This window comes from Lithobates pipiens, unplaced genomic scaffold (genome assembly GCF_037356315.1).
Source record: "Lithobates pipiens isolate NorthernLeopardFrog02 unplaced genomic scaffold, aLitPip1_a1.2 Scaffold_13, whole genome shotgun sequence".
Classification (NCBI taxonomy): domain Eukaryota; kingdom Metazoa; phylum Chordata; class Amphibia; order Anura; family Ranidae; genus Lithobates; species Lithobates pipiens.
In genome coordinates, this window is record NW_027507718.1 from 271,704,352 (window position 1) to 271,725,962 (window position 21,611).

Genomic DNA, 21,611 nt, shown 5'->3' on the forward strand with positions numbered 1-21,611 from the left:
CCGACACGGAGGAGAGAATACATCACTTCCTCTCCTGTGTTTACATTACAGGAGAGGAAGTGATGTCACCGGGGATTTCCATTCGTCGGGAGCGATCGCGAGGGGGTGGCCATGAATGAATGGCCGTCCCCTCGTCCGGGATCGCTCCCGAACGAAAACCGACCGCCGCAGGCACCGGGCGGGGGCCCGATCGGGCCCCCGACCCGCGGGAGGCAAATCACGTACATGTATGTGCTTATGCCTGCCCGTGCCATTCTGCCGACGTACATCGGCGTGCGGCGGTCGGCAAGTGGTTAAACAGAACTTTACCCATAACAACTTGATAAAAAAATATTGTTCTTTACAGGGCCGTCTTTAGTATAGATTGGACCCTGGGCAAAAAATTTCTTAGGGCCCCCCCATGCAATTTCCCTCTCCACCTACTCTGAGACATACAATAAATAGCAGCTAGACTAGCCCCACAACAATGACAGCGCCCAGGGCAGCTGCCCCTTTTGCCCTGCCTTAAAGACGGCTCTGGTTCTTTAGCAAGCAACATACATGCTACATTAATAATTATTCTACCAAAATTAGCATGTGCTGTAAACTGCCTCCAGGAATGCTCCTGTTTCTTCTTGCCGGAGGTTGCCATTTTGCTAAAGCTCAAGGCCCTCAGCAACAGTTTAGGCTGTCTGCAGATCGGCCTTTACAAATTCAGCGCAATGCTAAAAAATAGAGAGGAACTGAGCATGTGCAGAGCAGGGTATAGAGATAGTGTAATACAAGGTTTTAAACAGTATAGACACTTATTTTTAATGTTTTACATAGCTATACCTGCAAAAGGGGCCTGCATGATATGATCTATCAGGACTTCATTTTCTGACTAAAGTTCTACTTAAGTGGTTGTAAACATCTGAAAAAAATGAACAGAGCATATTCTTCTATATTGTATACTTATATATAAAATTATCAACTGAAAAATATATATAATATATAATAAAGGTGATCAGCATCGGTTAAATGACAGCAAATAATGTGCAAAGGATGAAATAGAAATTCAGTGACACAAATCCATACGATGCAAGCCGATTTTACTTATATATATTGTAAGTGCATTGTATGAAGGTTGTTTTTGAATAAACATTGGTGTGTTTGATGTTATCATACTAGTGGAACCTTTTATTTGTTATCTCTCCCCATGTGATTGCATCCAATTGTCCATTGTGTGTGGAGAGGAGCAGATCGTTGACTTAACACTTTGAGGGTTATGTACTACTGCCGAACACGAGAATGTAAGGCAATATTTTTGGGTGAGTTTAATACTGACGGGGTGCTGGCTACAAGACACATAGTATAGTGTGAAGACTATATCACCCTTTGGATGATTTTTTTATGGACATTCTCTAACACTTGCATCATATGGATTTGTGTCACTGAATTTCTATTTCATCCTTTGCACTTTATTTGCTGTTATTTAAGCACTGCAGATTATATATTATATATTTTTTGAGGTGATAATTTTATATTTTGGTCTTCATTACAAGTAGCTGCTGTTTTTATTCATTTTGAGGGTGTTTATCCTGAGCACAACGTGAACAAGTGATTGTTATATCATTGGTTCTTATTTTTGTATATCTTATACTTGCCTCAATCCAAAGCACTGGGTGTGATTTCTGGCTGTAGTCTTGTTCCTCTGCTATTAATCTGTCATGAATCATTTCTGACAGGTAGTGCTGACCCAAAGGATCAAATGGGAAGGAGAGGGGGACTCTGGGACACAGCTGTGCACGTTTCTCTATATGATTGCGCAGGGAGGGTGTGTCCATTCCCTCCATTCAGGTCTCAGATTACACTAAGTTGTCCTCTCTGAGCTGCTCATCTGTGAAATCTGATCCTGACCCTTTGACCCTGGAAGCTGAGAAAGGCTGTGTAAATTCTGGACCGACAAGAGTCTGCAGATAAACAGGTACAACTTATGTAGGAGGATATATTTCATCTCTGTGTATCATGTGGGGCTGGTCACTTCACTGTGTATACAGTATGCAAGGGTTTAAAACCACTTTAAAGTGGTTGTAGTCCTCATACATGATATATGAACAAAGCATATTCCTTTATAGTTTGTACTTATTTCCGCCTAGAGCACTAAGTGTCATTTCTCTCTGCTGCCTCATTCCTCTGCTATCAGTATGAGTCACTTCTGACAAGTTTTCCTGACCCCCAAGAGAAAAAAGGTGGCAGAGGAGAGAGCGCTGGCACACAGTCTGTTATTGACAGCCTAAAATCTGTTCCTGTGTGCTATATGAAATGGGGTGGGGTGTTCCATCCCTCCAATTGGCTCTCACGGCTCTACTAACTGAAATCTGCAGAGTGTAACCTTAGATCTCCACCCCCCGCTTTGTGAAAGCTCAGAAATGCTGTATACATTTTGCTCTTTCAACAGACGTAGAGGAGAGAGTGGTGCAGATACACAGGTACAACTTATGTAGGAGGGGGGTTATTTAATCTATGTGTATCACCTGAGGCTAGCCACTTAACTGGGTATATGTAACAGTTTACAGCAACTTTAAATCAGATGATTTAGGGGCTGCGCAGCCATCTTGATGTATGAGAGACAAAAAAGTAGCCTAGTGGTACAGATAGATATACCTCTCTAAGATATTACATGGGTGTGCAACTGGTATTTCAAGAACATTACAAGGTGTGGCTTTAGGCACTGCAGCTTTTCTTTGATTAAAAATCTGGACAGCTAAGAACTGTATGTTCCCTGATTGCATTTCTGGGCATAGTTTAAATTTGGGCTATGATATTGACCTGCGTATCACCACTTCAGCCCCGGACCATTTTGCTGGTCAAAGACCAGTCCACTTTTTGCGATTCTGCACTGCGTCGCTTTAACTGACAATTGCACGGTCATGTGACGTGGCTCCCAAACAAAATTGGCGTCCTTTTTTTCCTACAAATAGAGCTTTCTTTTGGTGGTATTTGATCACCCCTGCTGTTTTTATTTTTTGCGCTATAAACAAAAATAGAGCGACAATTTTGAAAAAAACGCATTATTTTTTGCTTTTTGTTATAATAAATATCCCCCATAAATATATAAAAAAAAATGTTGTCCCTCAGTTTAGGCCGATACGTATTCTTCTACATATTTTTGTTAAAAAAAATCGCAATAAGCGATTATTGATTGGTTTGCGCAAAAGTTATAGCGTTTACAAAATAGGGGATAGTTTTATGGCTTTTTATTAATAATTTTTTTTTTTTTACTAGTAATGGCGGCGATCAGCGATTTTTATTGTGACTGCGACATTATGGCAGACACATCGGACATTTTTGACACATTTTTGTTACCATTGTCATTTATACAGCAATCACTGCTATATAAATGCAGTGATTCCTGTGTAAATGACACTGGTAGTGAAGGGGTTAACCAGTGGGTGGCAGTGTAGGGGTTAAGTGTTCCTAGGGGTGTGTTACTAACTGTGGGGGGCTGGGCTTTCATTTAGTGAACCCTGATCTATGCTCCAATCACATGGAGCAGAGATCAGTGTCACTAGTTGCTAGGCAGAACGGGGAAATGCTGTTTACAACTGCATTTTCCGTTCAGCCACCCCGTGTAACGATTGTGGGTATGCACGCGGTTATCGAGTCTGCGGGACCCGCGACCGGACTCACGGGGGTCCCGACCGGCACGTGAGCGGGCCGCCGGCAACGGCGCACTCGCGATGGCAGGGCAGCATTAAAGATTGGACGTACAGGTATGCCAATATGCCTGCCCGTGCCATTCTGCCGACGTACATCGGCGTGCGCCGGTCGGGAACCGGTTAAGGAAAATCGTATATACCTATTGTAAAAGGATAATTCAGGCATAAAATGGTGTTTTATTTCAAAATAATAACATAGAAGGTTTGAAAGGTTAGGAGGGAGGAGTGATGGATAGTGGTGTTATATTGCAAGTAAAATGCTTACCTTGAAAGTAAAAAAAAAACAAATATTAAAAGTGGGTGACTTAGTAGGAATTGGCTGCTGAATTGGAAGGGGTCCATAGTATAAATGGATGTGGGTATCTTAATGTTTGGCTTCTGTCTTTCTCTCAGCCCAGAAGTATATATCTCCTCGAAAACACATGCAGCGCCCCCAGAGGACACAGGCTAGACTGGGCTCTACAGGTTGTACTAGGGAGGAATTGATGTTGCCAGAGGGAGGATGAAGAAGACGGGGAGCCCAGAAACTCCAGGCTTAACTCCTATCTGCATGACACTGGAAAGATAACAAGGAGGAGGAGGGAGTGGTAGATTATGCAGTAGCAAAGTTGCTAGCCTTGTTGATGTCAGAAGAGAATGGGCAGACTGGTTCGAGATGATAAAAAGGCAACAGTAACTCAAATAACTACTTGTTACAACCAAGGTATGCAGAATACCATCTCTGAACACACAACACATCGAACCTTGAAGCAGATGGGCTAAAGCCACTTTGGGTACCTCTCCCGTCAGCTGAGAACAGGAAAGTAAGGCTACAATTCAAACCGGCTTCCCAAAATTATACAATAGAAGATTGGATAAACATTGCCTGGTCTGATGAGTCTCAATTTCAGGTGCAACATTCAGATGGTAGGGTGAGAATTTGGCGTAAATAACATGAAAGCATGGATCCATCCTGACTTGTATCAATGATTCAGGCTGGTGGTGGTGGTGTAATGGTGTGGGGGCTATTTTCTTGGCACACTTTGGGCCCCTTAGTAAAAATTGAGCATCGTTTAAACTCCACGGTCTACCTGAGTATGGTTGCTGATTATATCCATCCATTTATGACTACAGTGTACCCATTGTCTGATGGCTGCTTCCAGCAGGGTAATGCACCATGTCACAAAGCTCAAATCATCTCAAACTGGTTTCTTGAACATGACAATGAGTTCACTGTACTCCAATAGCCTCCACAGTCACCAGATCTCAATCCAATAGAGCACCTTTGGGGGAATTCACATCATGGATGTGCAGCCAACAAATCTGCAGCAACTGCGTGATGCTATCATGTCAATATAGACCAAAACCCCTGAGGAATTTTTCCCACACTTTGTTGAATGAATCTATGCCACAAAAAATTAAGGCAGTTCTGAAGGCAACAGGGGGTCCAACCCAGTACTAGCAAGGTGTACCTAATAAAGTGGCTGGTGAGTGTAGTTTTAAGCTGACCATCCACAAGTTAAAATTTGGTCGGTACAGCAAGTACGGACTGAATTCCAACCCATGTATGGGCAGGCTGGTTGTAGAGAAGTTAATCTACCGATCAACTCCTGTAAAACCAGACTTTTGGGTCTTTCCTGAACAATTAGTGCTGCCAGCTATAGTCGACAACACTGATCAGTGTCTTTCCGACAGCAGGAAGTGATTGCCCCCACCACAAATAAGGCTAAAATAGGTCGGCAAAGAAGACCCCACCAAAGAGCGGTTACCTAGGAGACTAAGACGGCATATACCAGAGCTTGAATAGGTAAAAATATGACTTTATTAGTAAATTATAAAATGACCAAATATCAACTTTTATGAATTTAAATATGTGCACACACCAATCACCACGGCAAAGACAACCTTGTCTACCCAAAATTATGTAAAATTCTCACTGTGCACTTGTGAATGGTTCCGCAGCTCTCTTGAACCTGTGATGTGTCCCAGAAGGTTGCGGGGAAAGCAGCGGGTTAAAATTGACTCGGCAATCCAACTGGAAGTGGGAGTAGGTACCTGTCAATCCAGGTACCCCCCCCCCCCCAAAAAAGAAAGTTCCAAAACTGAAAGAGGGAGGAGGCAAACAAGAGGAACTTCCCCTTTTGGGTGAGGTTCTACTTTAATATTTTGATCTGTAATGCTGGCCAAGGGATATGTAGACTATGAGGCCTTGGGGAGGCTTTCCAAAATGGCAGGCGGTATGTACTTTTTATACTTTTTTAATAAACTTCCACCTTTTTAAATATCAGCTGCTTTATTTTATGTTTTAAATCAGATCATGGTTTAATAAGTTTAAGGGATGCTTTTACTGGTAAAAAAAATGCGTTGTATATATATATATATATATATATATATAAAAACACACATATATAAACTGCCTTATGATTGCTTTTAACCTAAAGAATGAGGCTGGGTTCACACTACTCATGTCAGGAGATTGTGACAGGCTCTAAATGGAGCCGGTTAACACATCTCCGGGGCGGCACTATTGTGAATTGCATAGGAATCCTGTGCGTCTTCTGGTCCATTTCAGGTCTGAATTCAGCCAAAAAATCATGTTCAAATCTGAACTGATCTGGTGAACGGGGATGCACCAGACCCCTGCTGTAAGCTGCTCCGTGCTGCGGTGTGAACCCAGCCTAAGAAAGTTTTCAAACACCATTTTCTGAAAGCTTCCTCAACTTCACCCCTAACTACTGTTCTGATTTGACCTACTCTCCCTCTTTGCCACTGTATACCCATACAGTTTTGATACTGAGTCCACCAGTGTTCTACTGGATTGTGTACCTGAGGCTGGTGCATCTTCTACTTTGCGCTGCCTGTGTGCAGTAGAACCCCATAGACCTATATGGGGCTAGGAGCAGGATCCATCTCCCGACCCCTCAGAAGTCTGCAGTGATCAACCAGAGGACATGCATAAGAGGCAGGACCCAAACCTAACATTATTGATAGTTCTGCTGATCATCTCTAATCATCAAGGATCCAATCCCATACCTGCAATAAACTCAGAGAATAGGAAGTCTCCAAAACCTAATAACCTATTAGCAGTTCCCTTTAGTAGATCATGTGACATATAAGAGCCACAGATAAGTTATTAGTGATGGGGGAATTCCTGTTCTTGGAGCTGATTAACTGTATATGCAAAGATCAGTGCATATTTGAGGAGATCAGCAGCACTGTCACTAAAGCTAGGCAAAATAATTTTCAGTGTGGCAACCCATCCCCACATGACCTCTGCTGCTGCCTGGGAGGACTGTGTCTTGAGTTATAGCCAACGGGTCCGCATTGAGGCACCACTCACCATGGCACCAAAAACCCCCCCTTTTCACCACCTCTGTGTGATCACTGTGCCTGCACTCTCCTTCTCACCACCATGTCTGAAACTGCCCTACCAGTGCATCTTAACTCCACCTCGCCCATGCTGTCACCACTACAGCCAATTCCCTTATCCTTCTCTGCCCATACCACACTTGCACACCAACACCCACTCTCACCTTTATGCCTTACCTCCATCCTCTCTCCTGCTTTCATCACTTCTCCCACATAGCCTAGTTAACTTGCCAATGTACCAATGCCTGCCTGTGCTATCGCAGCCACTGAACTGATGCATGCCGCATGCCTCAGCACTCACCACTACTGTACCAATGTGCACTTCTGTGCTCTCGACAAACAGTCACACTCTTGCTACTTTACAGTAAACTATAGTTACAAGTGTAATATATACATAAAATTTAGTACTTCAGTGAGAGAGTATTTAAAAAATGTAAAGGAGAATATTTAGTCTTATTTGCCTATGACATAACCAGAATAATTGTCATTCTGCATGATTTTTGTTTATACTAATGAAGATTGGAGCTGAAAAAGATTGACGCAAGTATGCAAATTACTGTAAAAGAAAGAGAAGCTGTTGTAACTGGCAATCATATTCTTGTTCTACCATTTAGCTGTTATAGGCAACCACTTTTTTTTCACTTCACCTAAATATTGGGGAACGAGGTAACAGGGCAATTTGGATAACCAAATTGTAAACTACATATATCGCCCTGTGTTTGCTTCAATTTTGGGGTGGATGGAAAATGTCCATGAAATACTGGATTTATGCATCAGTTACATAGTGAATCATTTTATGGTTAGACTGCTTATAAATAAAATTCACAATCCTATTTCCAGCAGGCATTACTTTTCACAAAAACATTGAACAAATGTTTCAAATAAAAATTATCTGTAGAACAAACTAATTGTCTCTGGAACAGATTTGTAGAACATAATCATAGCAAAGATTTACTAGTAATAGTATTTGGAAAGGTAGTAAAATAGAATTAGGAAGAAAACCATTAAAATATATGAAAAATATTGCATCATTAGGATTCATGCATCATCAGCTGTTATAAAGTTCAATACACCGCTGCTATGTCTAATCAAGTAATTTTTCATATTCTTGTAGCTTATTAGGATAAATACCTATTTACTCTATTGACGTCACAGAATGAAAAAGTAATATCCAAAAATGTTTTTCAGTATTTGGGTTGCAGGAACAGGCAGTTATAAAGTGTTTATTTTTATATAGAACAAAAAGAACAAATGACTGGCATACAGTCTTGAAAAATGTATTTTACAAAACCCCCCCTGTAAAGTTTTAATGCAATTAGTTTGTGGCCATTTTAAGTACAGGTTTTGTTTAGAAGTGTTTTTTTTTAATTATCAAATCTGAAAGGCAAAGTCTAAATAAGCAATTATCAAAGCCCAACATTGAAATAGATAACTGATTTGTTAGGAGTATTTTATTTGACAAGCAATAGGATAAAGACAAAGAATAAACATGTTTCTTTACCTGGTGCTTGTGAGTTTGTAATGGTGTCGTTAATCGTAGATGACACTATAGAAGCAATGAGAAAAAAAAAAGGAAAAGATTATCAGTAACAAAAGCAACAATTATATTGTAACATGAAAACATTGTTAAATTGCTGCAAATTCTTTTTCCCAAACGGTGTCAGTTGAAATACTTATGCTAGATGTATATACGTTATAGAAGAACATTGGTATAAATACATTATAAGTAAACATTTTATTGCAAATGGGCGAGCTTACACACAATCTGATTTTATAAACATTCAAGTTCCTATTTAAGTTTACATGAGATCATCCTGTGCCAGGAAGCCTTTATTTATATTTGGGCGGCTGAATAGTTTCAGTAACACAGTCGAGCACAACTTGCGTGTTTAAACGCCAGTTTCCTTAATTTTTAACCCTGATAAGCACAAACGAGTCAATCATTTTATAAAGTATTTTTACATCTTTGTACATCTCATCCACTTTGAATCTGGGCGTGGGAAGGTCAGAAGAAGGCTGACATTAGAGTAAGCAACCAGGTTTATAAAGTCACTTGAGTCACTTTATTCACACCACATGCAGCAGGACTGGGCAGTTATTTCAGTGCAGTCCCTCTGCATGACAAGGCATTTTGCCTTGTCTCCCTATCTACCAGGTGGTGTGCTCTAAAAAAAAGTACTACACAGCTGACAATTAAACATTATGAGATGTCTGTGTGTCATCTCAATAAAGTTAATTTAAACAATTCAATACCAGGCACTTTCATCCCCTTTCTGCCCAGGCCAATTTTCAACTTTCAGTGCCGTCGCACAATTCCATGGTCATGCAACACTCTACTCAAATTAAATTTTGATGATTTTTCTGAGACAGATAGAGCTTTCTTTTGGTGGTATTTAATCAGTGCTCTTTTTTTTTAAATTAATAAAACATAGGGCAAAAAAAAAGGTTTGGCCTATACCAACCAATTTCCATGGCCATTAGCCTTTACCCAAAACCATTAGCCTTTTAGTTGCCACATATACACTGATCAGCCATAGCAATATGATCACTGACAGGTAAAGTGAATAAAATTGATTATCTCTTTACAATGTAATAGGTAAATAACAGTTCAGTGCTAAGAATATATACAGAAACAAAATAACAGATTGCTCATAGCATAAAATGTTAAAAAGTCCCCTTTGGTATAAAAGATGGATATAAAAGTTGACAGATAAGATCTCCTTAGCCGTGATAAGGGTGTTCATAGACATTCATGTGATATCTCCTAATCAGTGATTCCTCCACCAGCTAGCCAAACCGCTCAACTCAATCACTGGACCCCTGAGCTAACAGATGGGTCAAACAGGCGTTCGCCATTTAAAGTGGTCACAGATGGAAGCTTGAATGTACAGAGGAATAAGATACGATGTCCAACCACTTTTAACAACCGCACGTTGTCACTCTTAAATTCCAACCATAGTACCAATAAGAAGCCAATGAAAAAATAAATAGTGCACACTGTGTGGCTAAAACACTTTCTTTGTATTCATAAAAATCAGATACTCACAGAAAAAGCACTGTAACCCCAGTGCTAGGATGAATGGCATGTAGCATTGTCTGTATACATTGGTGGATAAGGTGGTGCAGTGACGTCACATGTTTAGAAGGATTTTCATATATTGACCTTTTAGTGTACAGCTGCTTTAATTTTGTGAGTTTATGTATATCGTCTTGCGCTGATTGAACCCCCATATTTTATATCTCTTTACAATGACAATCTGAAAGTGGGTGGGATATATTATGCAGCAAGTGAACATGTCATCCTTGAAGTTGATGTGTTGAAAGCAGAAAATATGGGCAAGTGTTAGGATTTGAAAAACTTTAACAAAGGGCCAAATTATAATGGTTAGCTGACTGGGTCAGAGCAACTCCAAAACTACAGCTCTTATTTATTTCAGTTTTTTCACGGTCTGCATCTCTTTTGGGGAGATTTTGCCAAAATTTCTGACCCAGTGACAGCTGGGGAAGAATTGAGAGGATGTGGGTATCCTTTGGGACATGAATACACAAAAAGAAGTAGAAACCTGCTAGATGCCTTACCTCTTCCTAGCCTACTAAATGCACTGTTACCACTGGACAGATATTGCATCACTTCCTGTCCTTGTGACATCTTGTCACAGGGGCAGGAACTGAAGGTATGTCTCCCCTAAGGGGACACAGGCAGTAATCAAACTCAGAGAATTTCTAGTCCCTCCCCACTGTATACAAAACTAAAATAATTGTGGCTGCAGCTGGGCTTATATTAAGAACTGGGGGAGGTAAACAGGAAGTTTAGAGGCTATGATGGATGTTAAGGTTAGGTTGGGGGAAACTGTATAGGAGTTTACGTGTTAGGGTCAATTTTAATGTTAAGGGGTTCAGCTTAAGGTGTAGGGTTCACACAAATGTTTAGGGGTTGTTTAAGTGTTAGGAGCACTTTACAACAGAGTGACAGTTATGTGATCTGCAGGATTCACACTTGTTCTTGGCAGAAAAAAAGGTCCTGTTGGTGCCAAGGGCTAATGCTCCATTTAGAAGTACAGAAGTAATAGAAATTAAAACACTGCTTTAAATTGTTCAGACTGCTCCCTATAATTCATTATTCTGTAGATAACCTCATAGTCAATGGCATCATCATATAGAGTCAGTAAGGGACATATCCAATAAAGCCCATCTAGTTTGAGTAGTGGTAAATCTAGGGTTAAAATCAGAAATAAGTTTGGTAGGGTCGAGCCGACGTAACATTTTTTCTAGAGTAATATAGACAGGATTATCTAGTGAACCAAATTGTGCTTGCACGATATGACTTAGCTGGTAGTAATAAAATATACAGTGGGGAGGTAGCCTAATCTCTTCTTTCAGAAAAGAAAAGGATGTAAAGCCTTGCACATGAAAGAGATGACACAGGTATTTAATCTGTGCAATGCCCATCTTTGTGGATCTAGTAAAGGGCTAAGTTCATTCAAGGTGCAGTTATACCAAAGGGGGTTGTTCGGTGACTTCAACCAAGGATCCTTAGTGATACGAATCACAACGGTTTGAAATAGGGAAAGTGTGCTGTTAAGCATTGTGGTCCCTTGACATAAAGGTACTCGACCCCAATAGATAATATTATGCAGTGTTTCTATCAAAGAAAGAATTCCCGCTACTGTGGTGGTACAGAGATTGGCAGGGATAGGGTGTAGCCAGTCATGAATATGGTCCATTTGGGATGCTAAATTGTATATGTAAAAGTTGGGAAAGGCATGTCCCGCCACATGAGTTGGCAACCTTAGAATCTCTAACGCTATTCTAGGTGACTTACGGTGCCACAAAAAAGGTGCACACATAGCATCAATTTGTTTAAAAAAGGACAAGGGGAATTGGCCACAATATACAAAAGTTTAGGTAAATAAATGATTTTAAGGATATTGACTTTACCCACAATTTCCAAAGGCAAATCCATCCACCGTCTAGTCAGATGTTGTAAGTGGGAGATCAATGGACACACGTTATTGGCAAGGTAGGAATGTATCAAATTTTTAACTCTTCCCATTCTTTCCAAAACTACAAAAATGGCTCTATCTAGGACTTTAAACATTTTGTTAAGAGAAAAAGAAAATACCTGCATACATTGCATTAGCTTACTGCAGATTGTTAAATGCTTCAGTCCTGAAAATACTGGTGTAGCCTGGCTGCTCAGTGGACCTATCTTCACCTGATCGGTGTCAGTTTGTAATAACAGTGTGCTGTTATGTGTGTTTCAGTATCAGTCTAAGTGTGCTATAAAAGAGAAAAACAAATATTCTGTGAAACCCATGAAAAGCTAATGTGTGTTATCTGCTGAGATATATGCACAGACAGCATTCTTGATCTGTGGTGCAGGAGCTAGTAGTGTTGTCCTGAGTAGAGGGAAGAATGGATACTAGACTTGTTCTGAGACTGGCTACCAGTAAAGCAGAATAGCATATTACCTTTAATCCCAGCCATGTTGTAGCCACCTCCCTCTTTGAACCACCCAGCCAGGCACAAGATACAGGAAGAGCTGACACACGCAATTCAGCTCTGAATTTGACAGAGTCTTCTGCCCACCCCAAGGTTTACGAAAATTATTTTATCGCTTACAGCTAATTAGCAGCTGATTGGTAGGCACCCACCCCCTGGGAGAGGGGTGGTGGGGACAATACCCCAGATTATGAGGGGCTGTGAACTTACTGGCCATTAGATTAGTGGTAGGAGCGTTCTAATTGGACAGGATGCCTCGCTCTAGATGCTGGGGTGTGTTGCAGTTACTGAGGGGAATATCAGTTTTTTTTCTTTACATAGGACAGCTGACAGCACTACTAATAAAGCAGCAGACTTCTTTTATACAGAAATGCTGTCAGCTCTTGTGTAGAAGATCAAGTCTCAGCTGCCATTTTGAATGTAGATAACCAGAAATTGTAGGCTCTTCTTGCAAGGTGGCACCTATAGGCATGTGCTAAGGTTATCTTATGGACTTTGCTACCTTGCATTCAGCTGACTCCAAAAACCCATGTATTTATTACAGATATTTATAGTAGATAGCACCAATAATTTACAAAGCACTTTACGCATATATTGTACATTCACATCAGTCTCTGCCCTCAACAAGCTTGCACTCTAAGATCCCTAACTCACATTTATACATACACGTACTAGGACCAATTTAGACAGGGGCCAATTAACCTACCAGCATTTTTTTTGTAGTATGAGAGGAAGTCCACACAGGCATAGAAGGACCATGCATTTCCAGGCAGGTAGTGCGATGGTTTGGATTTGAACCGATTAACCTAGTGCTGCCACTGTGCTAGCCAATATAAGTCAATGTATTCTGATGAAATTTGTATTTTAAATATGTTTCTCTTAAAGCAGAACTGAACTGTATCTGAGCACCAAAAAATAAAAATGCTATTTAATTGTTTTAAAATGTATCTATCCACTCGTTTCTCTGCTTTATTTTGTTGGGAAATCACTTTGAAGTTAAATAAGTGAATATAATATCCTTCCTATTTATTTACTAGGCTAGCAGCATAAGTATTAAAATAGTAAATGTTGATTTAAAGAGTAAAGTTCCGCTTTCACATTTACTAGAAATATTTTTCGTAAAATTATGAAGCAAGGTGCCACAAGCCGATTTTGTTAACCTTGCTTTTGGGGCCAAGGCCTTACCTGGCCTGGGAGGAAGTCCTTTTAGTAACTTGCGCCTCTACAGCAAGATTCGGCACTAGCTTTAAGCCCTGAATATTGGCCGAAATCAGCCGGCACATTAGATAATGGCTGACATTTGGCCCAAGTATACAGGTCCTTGTATTAGTCCGACATTCTGACCACAAAATCCGTCTGATTTTTTCAGGCAGATTTTGTCCGAAACTGGTGTTGCATACACACGGTCGGACAAACTTGTCGGAAAATCCAATCGTTCAGAACGTGATGATGTTCGTTCATTATGACGGGACTACGTTCAGGCTAGTAGCCAATAGCTTTGGTCTTGTAATTTGATCTGAGCATGCGTGGCACTTTGTCTGATCGGAATTCTCTACAATCTCTATCATGTTGTCGGAAAATTTTATATCCAGCTCTCAAACTTTGTTGGTCGGACATTCCAATGGAAAAAGTCCGATGGAGCCCACACACGGTCGGATTATCCGACAATACGGTCCGATCGGACATTTTCCGTCGGAATTTCCGACCGTGTGTACAAGGGCTTAGAGAATTTGATCTCATGGCTGGCTTTTATTAAACAAGCTTGCTGGAAAGACAGCAGCTGATCGGCATCCGATCAGTGCTCTGAGACAATGGCTGAGTGTGTTCTGGGGGAGGGGTTCCCCTGTCAGAACACAATAACTCAGCGGGGAGATCGCTATACTAACACTGCATCATTAGTACAGGACCTCCTTGCGAGATCCTCCATTTTTTTTTGTCCTGTTTACTGAACTGAACAAAAAAAACTTACTCTGTGTATCAGGTTTTACTACTGTATGGCAATAAAAGTCTAATTACATCTTTGTTTAGGACAAGAGGGCACTGCAATCAAGTTGTTTAAAGTGTTATCTGTATATAGAGAGCACACTATATGAACAAACAATTGTTATTTAATCAGGTTATTCATTAGGTGTGCCACTACTGCCTTCCTGTTCATTTAATGATATGTTCACAGGCTGTTTTTTTTTTATGTTACATACGGTGTATGTTTCTGTTTTTTCCTTTTATGTTGTCTGTGACAGAAAAGATGAAAGAGGAAAAGGGCCAGCTTAGAGAATTGGCAGCACTTAAGAGATTTTCTTCGAATAGAGCTTCATGTACTAACAATTACAGGAACGTTAATCTGCAATGTGTGTTTGCATGTAGCATAGAGACATGAACACAACCTTTACTCTCCCGTTTATATTTATGGTTTATTATCCATTTTGACTCTGTGGTTACACTTACTCTATTCATAGACAAAGAATGTCAGACTACGGTCTTGACTACAAAAGAAAGCATCTTACATAAACCCATTTACGCAGTTATTTTGTAAATTCACTGAATGGTTTCCATGCAAAGATGGTTTACATAAATGGATAAGACTCTGAATGACTATCAGCCAAATAAATGCAGAGCAATTTAAATGATGCTAAAACAAAAATGTAAAAGCTATCCGAAAATCATAATAAAAAAATTTAAAAAATATTTAGCACAATCATCAAAATGAATGACTAAAAAAAGCAAAATGGGAAAAAATAAAATAATAAAAATAATTATAATTACAAATACAATGCTTAAACGTTATCTTTTCTTGTTAGTAGGTATTCCCACTAAAACATTTACACAACTGATTTTCACTCTAATCAATGATGTGGTTAGAAGGTGCCTACAACTATAATAATAATATTGCCCTAATTATAGCTGCTCCCTTCTTTTCACTGACTTCTATTATGTTTGTTGGGTGATGGAGTTTTGCTGTTTTTAACCTATTATTATTGTGACTGGTTTCAAGACCAGCAGTGGACATTGTCAACATAGGAGTAGAGATGTACAAATAATGAAAAATCCACTCCATCAGAAATGTATATGTCTTAAGCTGGGTACGCACTAACATTTCTATTTTGTGCAACCCAGCGGGATTCTGGTCGGAGCTGCTCTACTAACCATGCAAGGTTAGTTTAGTGATCTCCCTCGCTGAGCTGTTGTGTTCTGAAAGTTGCACAGCCCCCCACCGCCATTGGTGGAGAGCGCTGATTTTCCAGCATGCACGTCCGACAGAAGCCAGCCAAATGGCCAGCTTTTGTCAGACAGACTGGCATACACATGGGTCGAATGACAGAAGTTTTTTTTTTTGAACTGGCCGTTGTCTCACATCATTCAGCCCCTGTGTACAGGATTTTAACTTCCTTTTTGACCAGTAAAAGTTACACACATTAAACTATATTCATAGTCAAACATTTTGTCGAGTTTTGGATAGAGTACAAAATGGTTAAAACCTCTCTAATTTTTTTCCTGCTTGTGTCCTATTAGTAAGATTTTACTTCACTTCCTGTCCCACAGACACACCAGAAAGTAAGAGGGTATCACTACAATATAATTGAAATCCCTTAGGCAGTTGTCACCAGAAAAAGTGTTCCTATAGGAAGATTTCCCCTACTTTTCCTCAATTTTATGTCATGATGACAGTGTTCATGTAGCAAAAACAAAAATCTGACAGAGGTTTTAGCTCTTCTAGTACAAGACAGTGAACACTAAAGACTTTATAGACTATTGTTAATTGTTTAAAGCACATTTTACATGAATTTAGCTTGGGACCTGTCAGTATTACAAATTCACATTCATGCTGTGAGTAAGAAGTGATCTCCTTCTTGCAAGGAATAAAAAATAACCGTTGTTTCCCAGTTGCAGCTTATCTCACATGGTCTATGGCTACCAGTCATTACTACATAGAGTCTGTTATTTTCCACCAACAGATAATAAAGTAAATGGTAGTGGTGTCTGTATGTCTTGAAAGTGAACATAATTTCTATGGGGTAGGGATAGGTAAGTAACACTTGTAACTCCCCAACATTTCAATGTCAATATGTAGCTCCCCTCCACTTTGCTTTTCAGTGTTAATACATGACCATATGCCTATTGTGGCAGTTGTAGAGCACCCTAATAGATAAATAATAATAATGAAAAACAATTACTGAGAAAATAAAAGCCAAATTCTTGTGTGACCTTGTTTCCTTTCACTGGCAAGTAAAGGAAAATAAAGAAACCATATGTCTTTAGCCATGATAACATGTCTCAATAATCTGAACAATTGGAAAAGTTTGTTTGGGAATGGAAAATTTCCATGCAAAACAAGTCAAGGTCCTGGAATGAGTGAAAGCATTTTATTTTGTATTTTTCTTAATATAGGCATTGATATTGCTCAGTCAGGACAGCACAAAATGTTGGAATCTTACACATACTACAGTCAACATCATAGTATTCTGTACGGATCTCTGCCATAGGAGAGAAGGCAGCTCGCTTTAAGACATAATTTTTAAACTTGAGCATGCTGCGCTTCTACGGTAATCAAAGCCAAATTTAGAGTCAAACAAAACATCTTATTGAAGTCACCTTCATATTGGGGCTGAATAAACTTGTGGCTGAAATGGTTTATTTACAGTTGCTCATGTACCCTTAACACAATAAGCAGCTTGGAGACAAAAATAAAAGCATTTTCAGTAGGATCTAGGTGAGCCTGAGTACTTATTCTAGCCCCCAGAAAAACACTAGACCTCTCTGGAGAAAGCAGGTGTTTGTTATACTTCAGATACTAGTAGGAGTGCCATATTTGAATGTTTCAGTGCTGCTACCTTGGTATGTTTTACCTAATGTGGTCATTTAACGCTGACTTGGGAATTGTCCATATGGACCTTCCAGATCCTAGCTGACAGTCAGAGAGGAATAAAGCCAGGACCAGCTTTGACCTCAGTACCTATGACTAACATTGATAAGAACATTATTGGACTTATAGAAGCCACCCCATTAGCATAGTGCATACTGGCATTGCTCCAATTCCAATCTCCTTGGTTTTCTGCAGGAGTTTAAATGTTGAAACTGGTCCCCTGGATATTCACCAAGCCCTAATCTCCCACCTAGTTTGCCTCATGATGATCCAACTCTGCCAATACTTTCTGGCTGAGAGATTTCAGGGAAATGTTGATTGTTCAGGATTAACTTTTTAGACACAAGTCAGAAGCTACAGTATTAGTACCTACTAACATTTAATTTTTTAAGCCTGAAAAACTGCTTTAAGTTCAGAAATTAGGTAAATTGCTTCCAGGAAAATCTGTTCAGACCTCTCAGTTACTGTGAGGGAAAAAAAGTATTTGATTCCCTGCTGACTTTGTATGTTTGCCCACTGACAAAGAAATAATCAGTCTATAATTTTTATGGTAGGTTTATTTTAACAGCGAGAGACAGAATAACAACAACAAAAAAAACTGAAAAACGCATGTCAAAAAAGTTATAAATTGATTTGCATTTTAATGAGTGAAATAAGTATTTGACCCCTTTGCAAAACATGACTTAGTACTTGGTGGCAAAACCCTTGTTGGCAATGACATAGGTCAGATGGTTTTTTATAGTTGGCCACAAGGTTTGCACATATCACAGGAGGGATTTTGTCCCACTCCTCTTTGTAAATCCTCTCCAAGTCACTAAGGTTTTGAGGCTGACGCTTGGTAACTTGAACCTTCAGCTCCTTCTACATATTTTCTATGGAACAAAAGGTCTGGGGATTGGCTAGGCAACTCCAGGACCTTAATGTGCTTCTTCTTGAGTCACTCTTTTGTTGCCTTGGCTGTGTGTTTTGGGTCATTGTCATGCTGGAATACCCATCCATGACCCATTTTCAATGCCCTGGTTGAAGGCAGGAGGAAGAAGGAGGTTCTCACCCACGGTTTGATGGTACATGGCCCCCTCCATCATCCCTTCAAAGCAGTGAAGTTATCCTGTCCTCTTAGCAGAAATCCCCCCCCCCCCAAGCATAATGTTTCCACCTCCATGTTTGATGATGGAGATGGAGTTTTTGGGGTCATAGGCAGCATTCCTCCTCCAAATACAGCAAGTTGAGTTGATACCGAAGAGCTCAACTTTGGTCTCATCTGACCACAACACTTTTACCCAGTTCAACTCTGAATCATTCAGATGTTCATTAGCAAACTTCAGATGGGCCTGTACATGTGCTTTCTTGAGCAGGGGGACCTGACGGGCATGGCAGGATTTCAGTCCTTCACTCCGTAGTGTGTTTCAATTGTTTCTTTGGTGACTATGGTCCCAGCTGCCTTAAGATCATTGACAAGATTCTGTAGTTCTGGGATGATTTATCACCATTTTCATGATCATTGAAACTCCATGAGGTGAGATCTTGCATGGAGCCCCAGACCAAGGGAGATTGACAGTTATTTTGTGTTTCTTCCATTTGCGAATAATAGCACCAACTTTTGTCACCCTTTTACCAAGCTGCTTGGAGATGGTCTTGTAGCCCATTCCAGCCTTGTGTAGGTCTACAATCTTGTACCTGACATCCTTGGACAGCTCTTTGGCCTTGGTCATAGTGGAGAGATTGGAATATGATTGATTGCTTCTGTGGACAGGTGTCTTTTATACAGGTAACAAGCTGAGATTAGGAGTAATCCCTTTAAGAGTGTGCTCCTAATCTCAGTTTGTTAACTGTATAGAAGACATGCGGGAGCCATAAATCTTGCTTAATGATAGGGAATCAAATACTTATTTCACTCTTTAACTACTAAGGCCAATGTATATATACAGCCTGGTGGGAGCTTTCTCCTTCCTACTGGACATTCTTGAATGTCCTTCAGAATGAAGGGGATCACCCACGCAGTGCCGCGATCCCAATGCGCTCGTCTCACCCGGACACGCCGCATCTCGGATCGGCAGGAGGGCTCTGTGATTGGCCCTCCTGATCACATGATGGCCATGTCCAATCACAGCTGTCATGTGATGGAAACAAACAGTCGGTTGCGCATCTCGGATCGGCAGGAGGGCTCTGTGATTGGCCCTCCTGATCACATGATGGCCATGTCCAATCACAGCCGTCATGTGATGGAAACAAACAGTCATTTGCTAGGCAATCGGCTCCCCTCTCCTCACATGGAAGTCGTCGCTGGAGAGAGGAGAGCGGATCGCTGCAGCCGGCTGGTGATCAGTGAGTATGAGCTGATTTTTTACAGCTTTTTACTCACTGATCACCGACCTAGTGTAAAACACAGTGTAAACACACATGTCCTCAAAACAGACATGTCCCCAAATAATAAAAACACATGTCCCCCACATATGTCCCACTAAAATCACATGTCCCAATGATTATCTGCACACATATGTCCGTGATCACCTGCACACATCTGTACATGATCATTTGCATACATATGTCCGTGATTACACAAACCAATTATTATACACTTAATGGATTTTTTTTTACCAAAAACATGTAGCAGAATACATTTTGGCTGAAATTTATGACAAAATTTGATTTTGTTGGATTTCTTTTAAAATAGAAAGAAGAAAATATTGTTTTTTTTCCAAATTTCCATTATTTTTTCGCCTATATCGCAAAAAATAAAAAACAGAGTCATGAATAAATACCACCAAAATAAAGCTCTATTTGTGCAAACAAAATGATAAAAATTTCATTTGGGTACAGTGTAGCATGACCACGCAATTGTCATTGAAAGTGCGAGAGCGCTGAAAGCTGAAAATTGGGCTGGGAAGGAAGGGGGTGAAAGTGCCCTGTATTGCAGTGGTTAAAATGCAAATAAATTTATAACTTTTTTGAAATGCGTTTTTCTGGTATTTTTGTTGTTATTCTATCTATCACGGTTAAAATAAACCTACCATTAAAATTATAGACTGATCATTTGTTTGTCAGTGGGCAAATGTACAAAATCAGCAGGGGGTCAAATACTTTTTTCAATCATTGTAGCAGCATTAAGGCCACTATTTTTCAAGCTCTACTGAAAATGCAGAGAAAAGGAATTCCTGGATGGCCGCACATCAAAAAGGGCATCTTTATTGGAAAACCATTAAAATCCAAGTACAGTCACCTCATAAAAATAGGGAAAACAGGACAAATAGATAACGTGTTTCACGCCCCATCATGGCGCTTATTCATAGTTCATAAGCTATGAATAAGCGCCATGATGGGGTGTGAAACACGTTAGTTATTTGTCTTGTTATCCCTATTTTTATGAGGCGACTGTACATGGATTTTAGTGGTTTGTCAATAAAATGCCTTTTTTGATGTGCGGCCATCCATTAATTATTTTTCTCCTCAATCTTGAGCAGAGCCAGCACCTGTGAGTTCCATTAGGGTGAGCACTTTATTGTGGATCTGGGAGGTTGGAGTGGTAATCCCTGTGTCTATGATCTACTGAAAATGCCCTAGAGCAGCCATTCCTAACTAGGGTTCTATGGAACCCTAAGGTTTCTCCAAAAGTTGCTAGAGGTTATTTTAGCTGTGGGTGGTTAACCTCCCATTTAATCGTACCTGCATAGTTCCAGGGCCAAGCCACTTGGCAGTGCATCTGCATGAAACCAATGATTTTTTGCAGCTGTCTGTAATGTAGGCATACTGACCACTGCTATAAAGTCTTATGCACACAGGATGTCAAAAAATGCCACTTTTTCTGGCATCCAACTTTCTTCCTCTAAAAACCCCTCTGTGTTAGCCTATGTGGCCATGCATACATAAACGTTTACAGGCGTTTAGAGGCAGGAGCGTTTAAAGGCAGAAAAAAGAGAAGCGTTTGGGGGAAAAAAATGACAAACGCATACTAACAAGCATTAATGCTAGACTTGTTTAGGCGCATGCAAACCACAGTGTTTGGTGCATTTTTAAGCTGCATTTTCCTTCTCTGGATGCCTTTGCATGTGCATGAGGCCTAAGGGCAGCATTCTTCACACTGACTACCAATTAAAGGGGCATTTTTTTGAACTGATCCCCAAAGAATTGGTTTACCCAGGGGTTTCCCAAGCCTAGAAAATTCTGGGTTCTTTAAGGGGAGAGAGATTGAGAAGGACTGCCCTACAGTATAAGCTTATCCT

General features: G+C 40.2%; 1 protein-coding gene across 1 annotated transcript in view; it reads right to left on the minus strand.

Annotated features, from left to right (window-relative positions):
- The window catches only part of EMCN (endomucin), a 214,634-nt gene that overhangs the window by 190,023 nt on the left and 3,000 nt on the right, over window positions 1-21,611 (minus strand). The window contains exon 2 of the mRNA XM_077476623.1: window positions 8,530-8,574. Within this exon, the coding sequence (XP_077332749.1) occupies window positions 8,530-8,574 (45 nt within the window). The remainder of the gene's footprint in view (window positions 1-8,529; window positions 8,575-21,611) is intronic.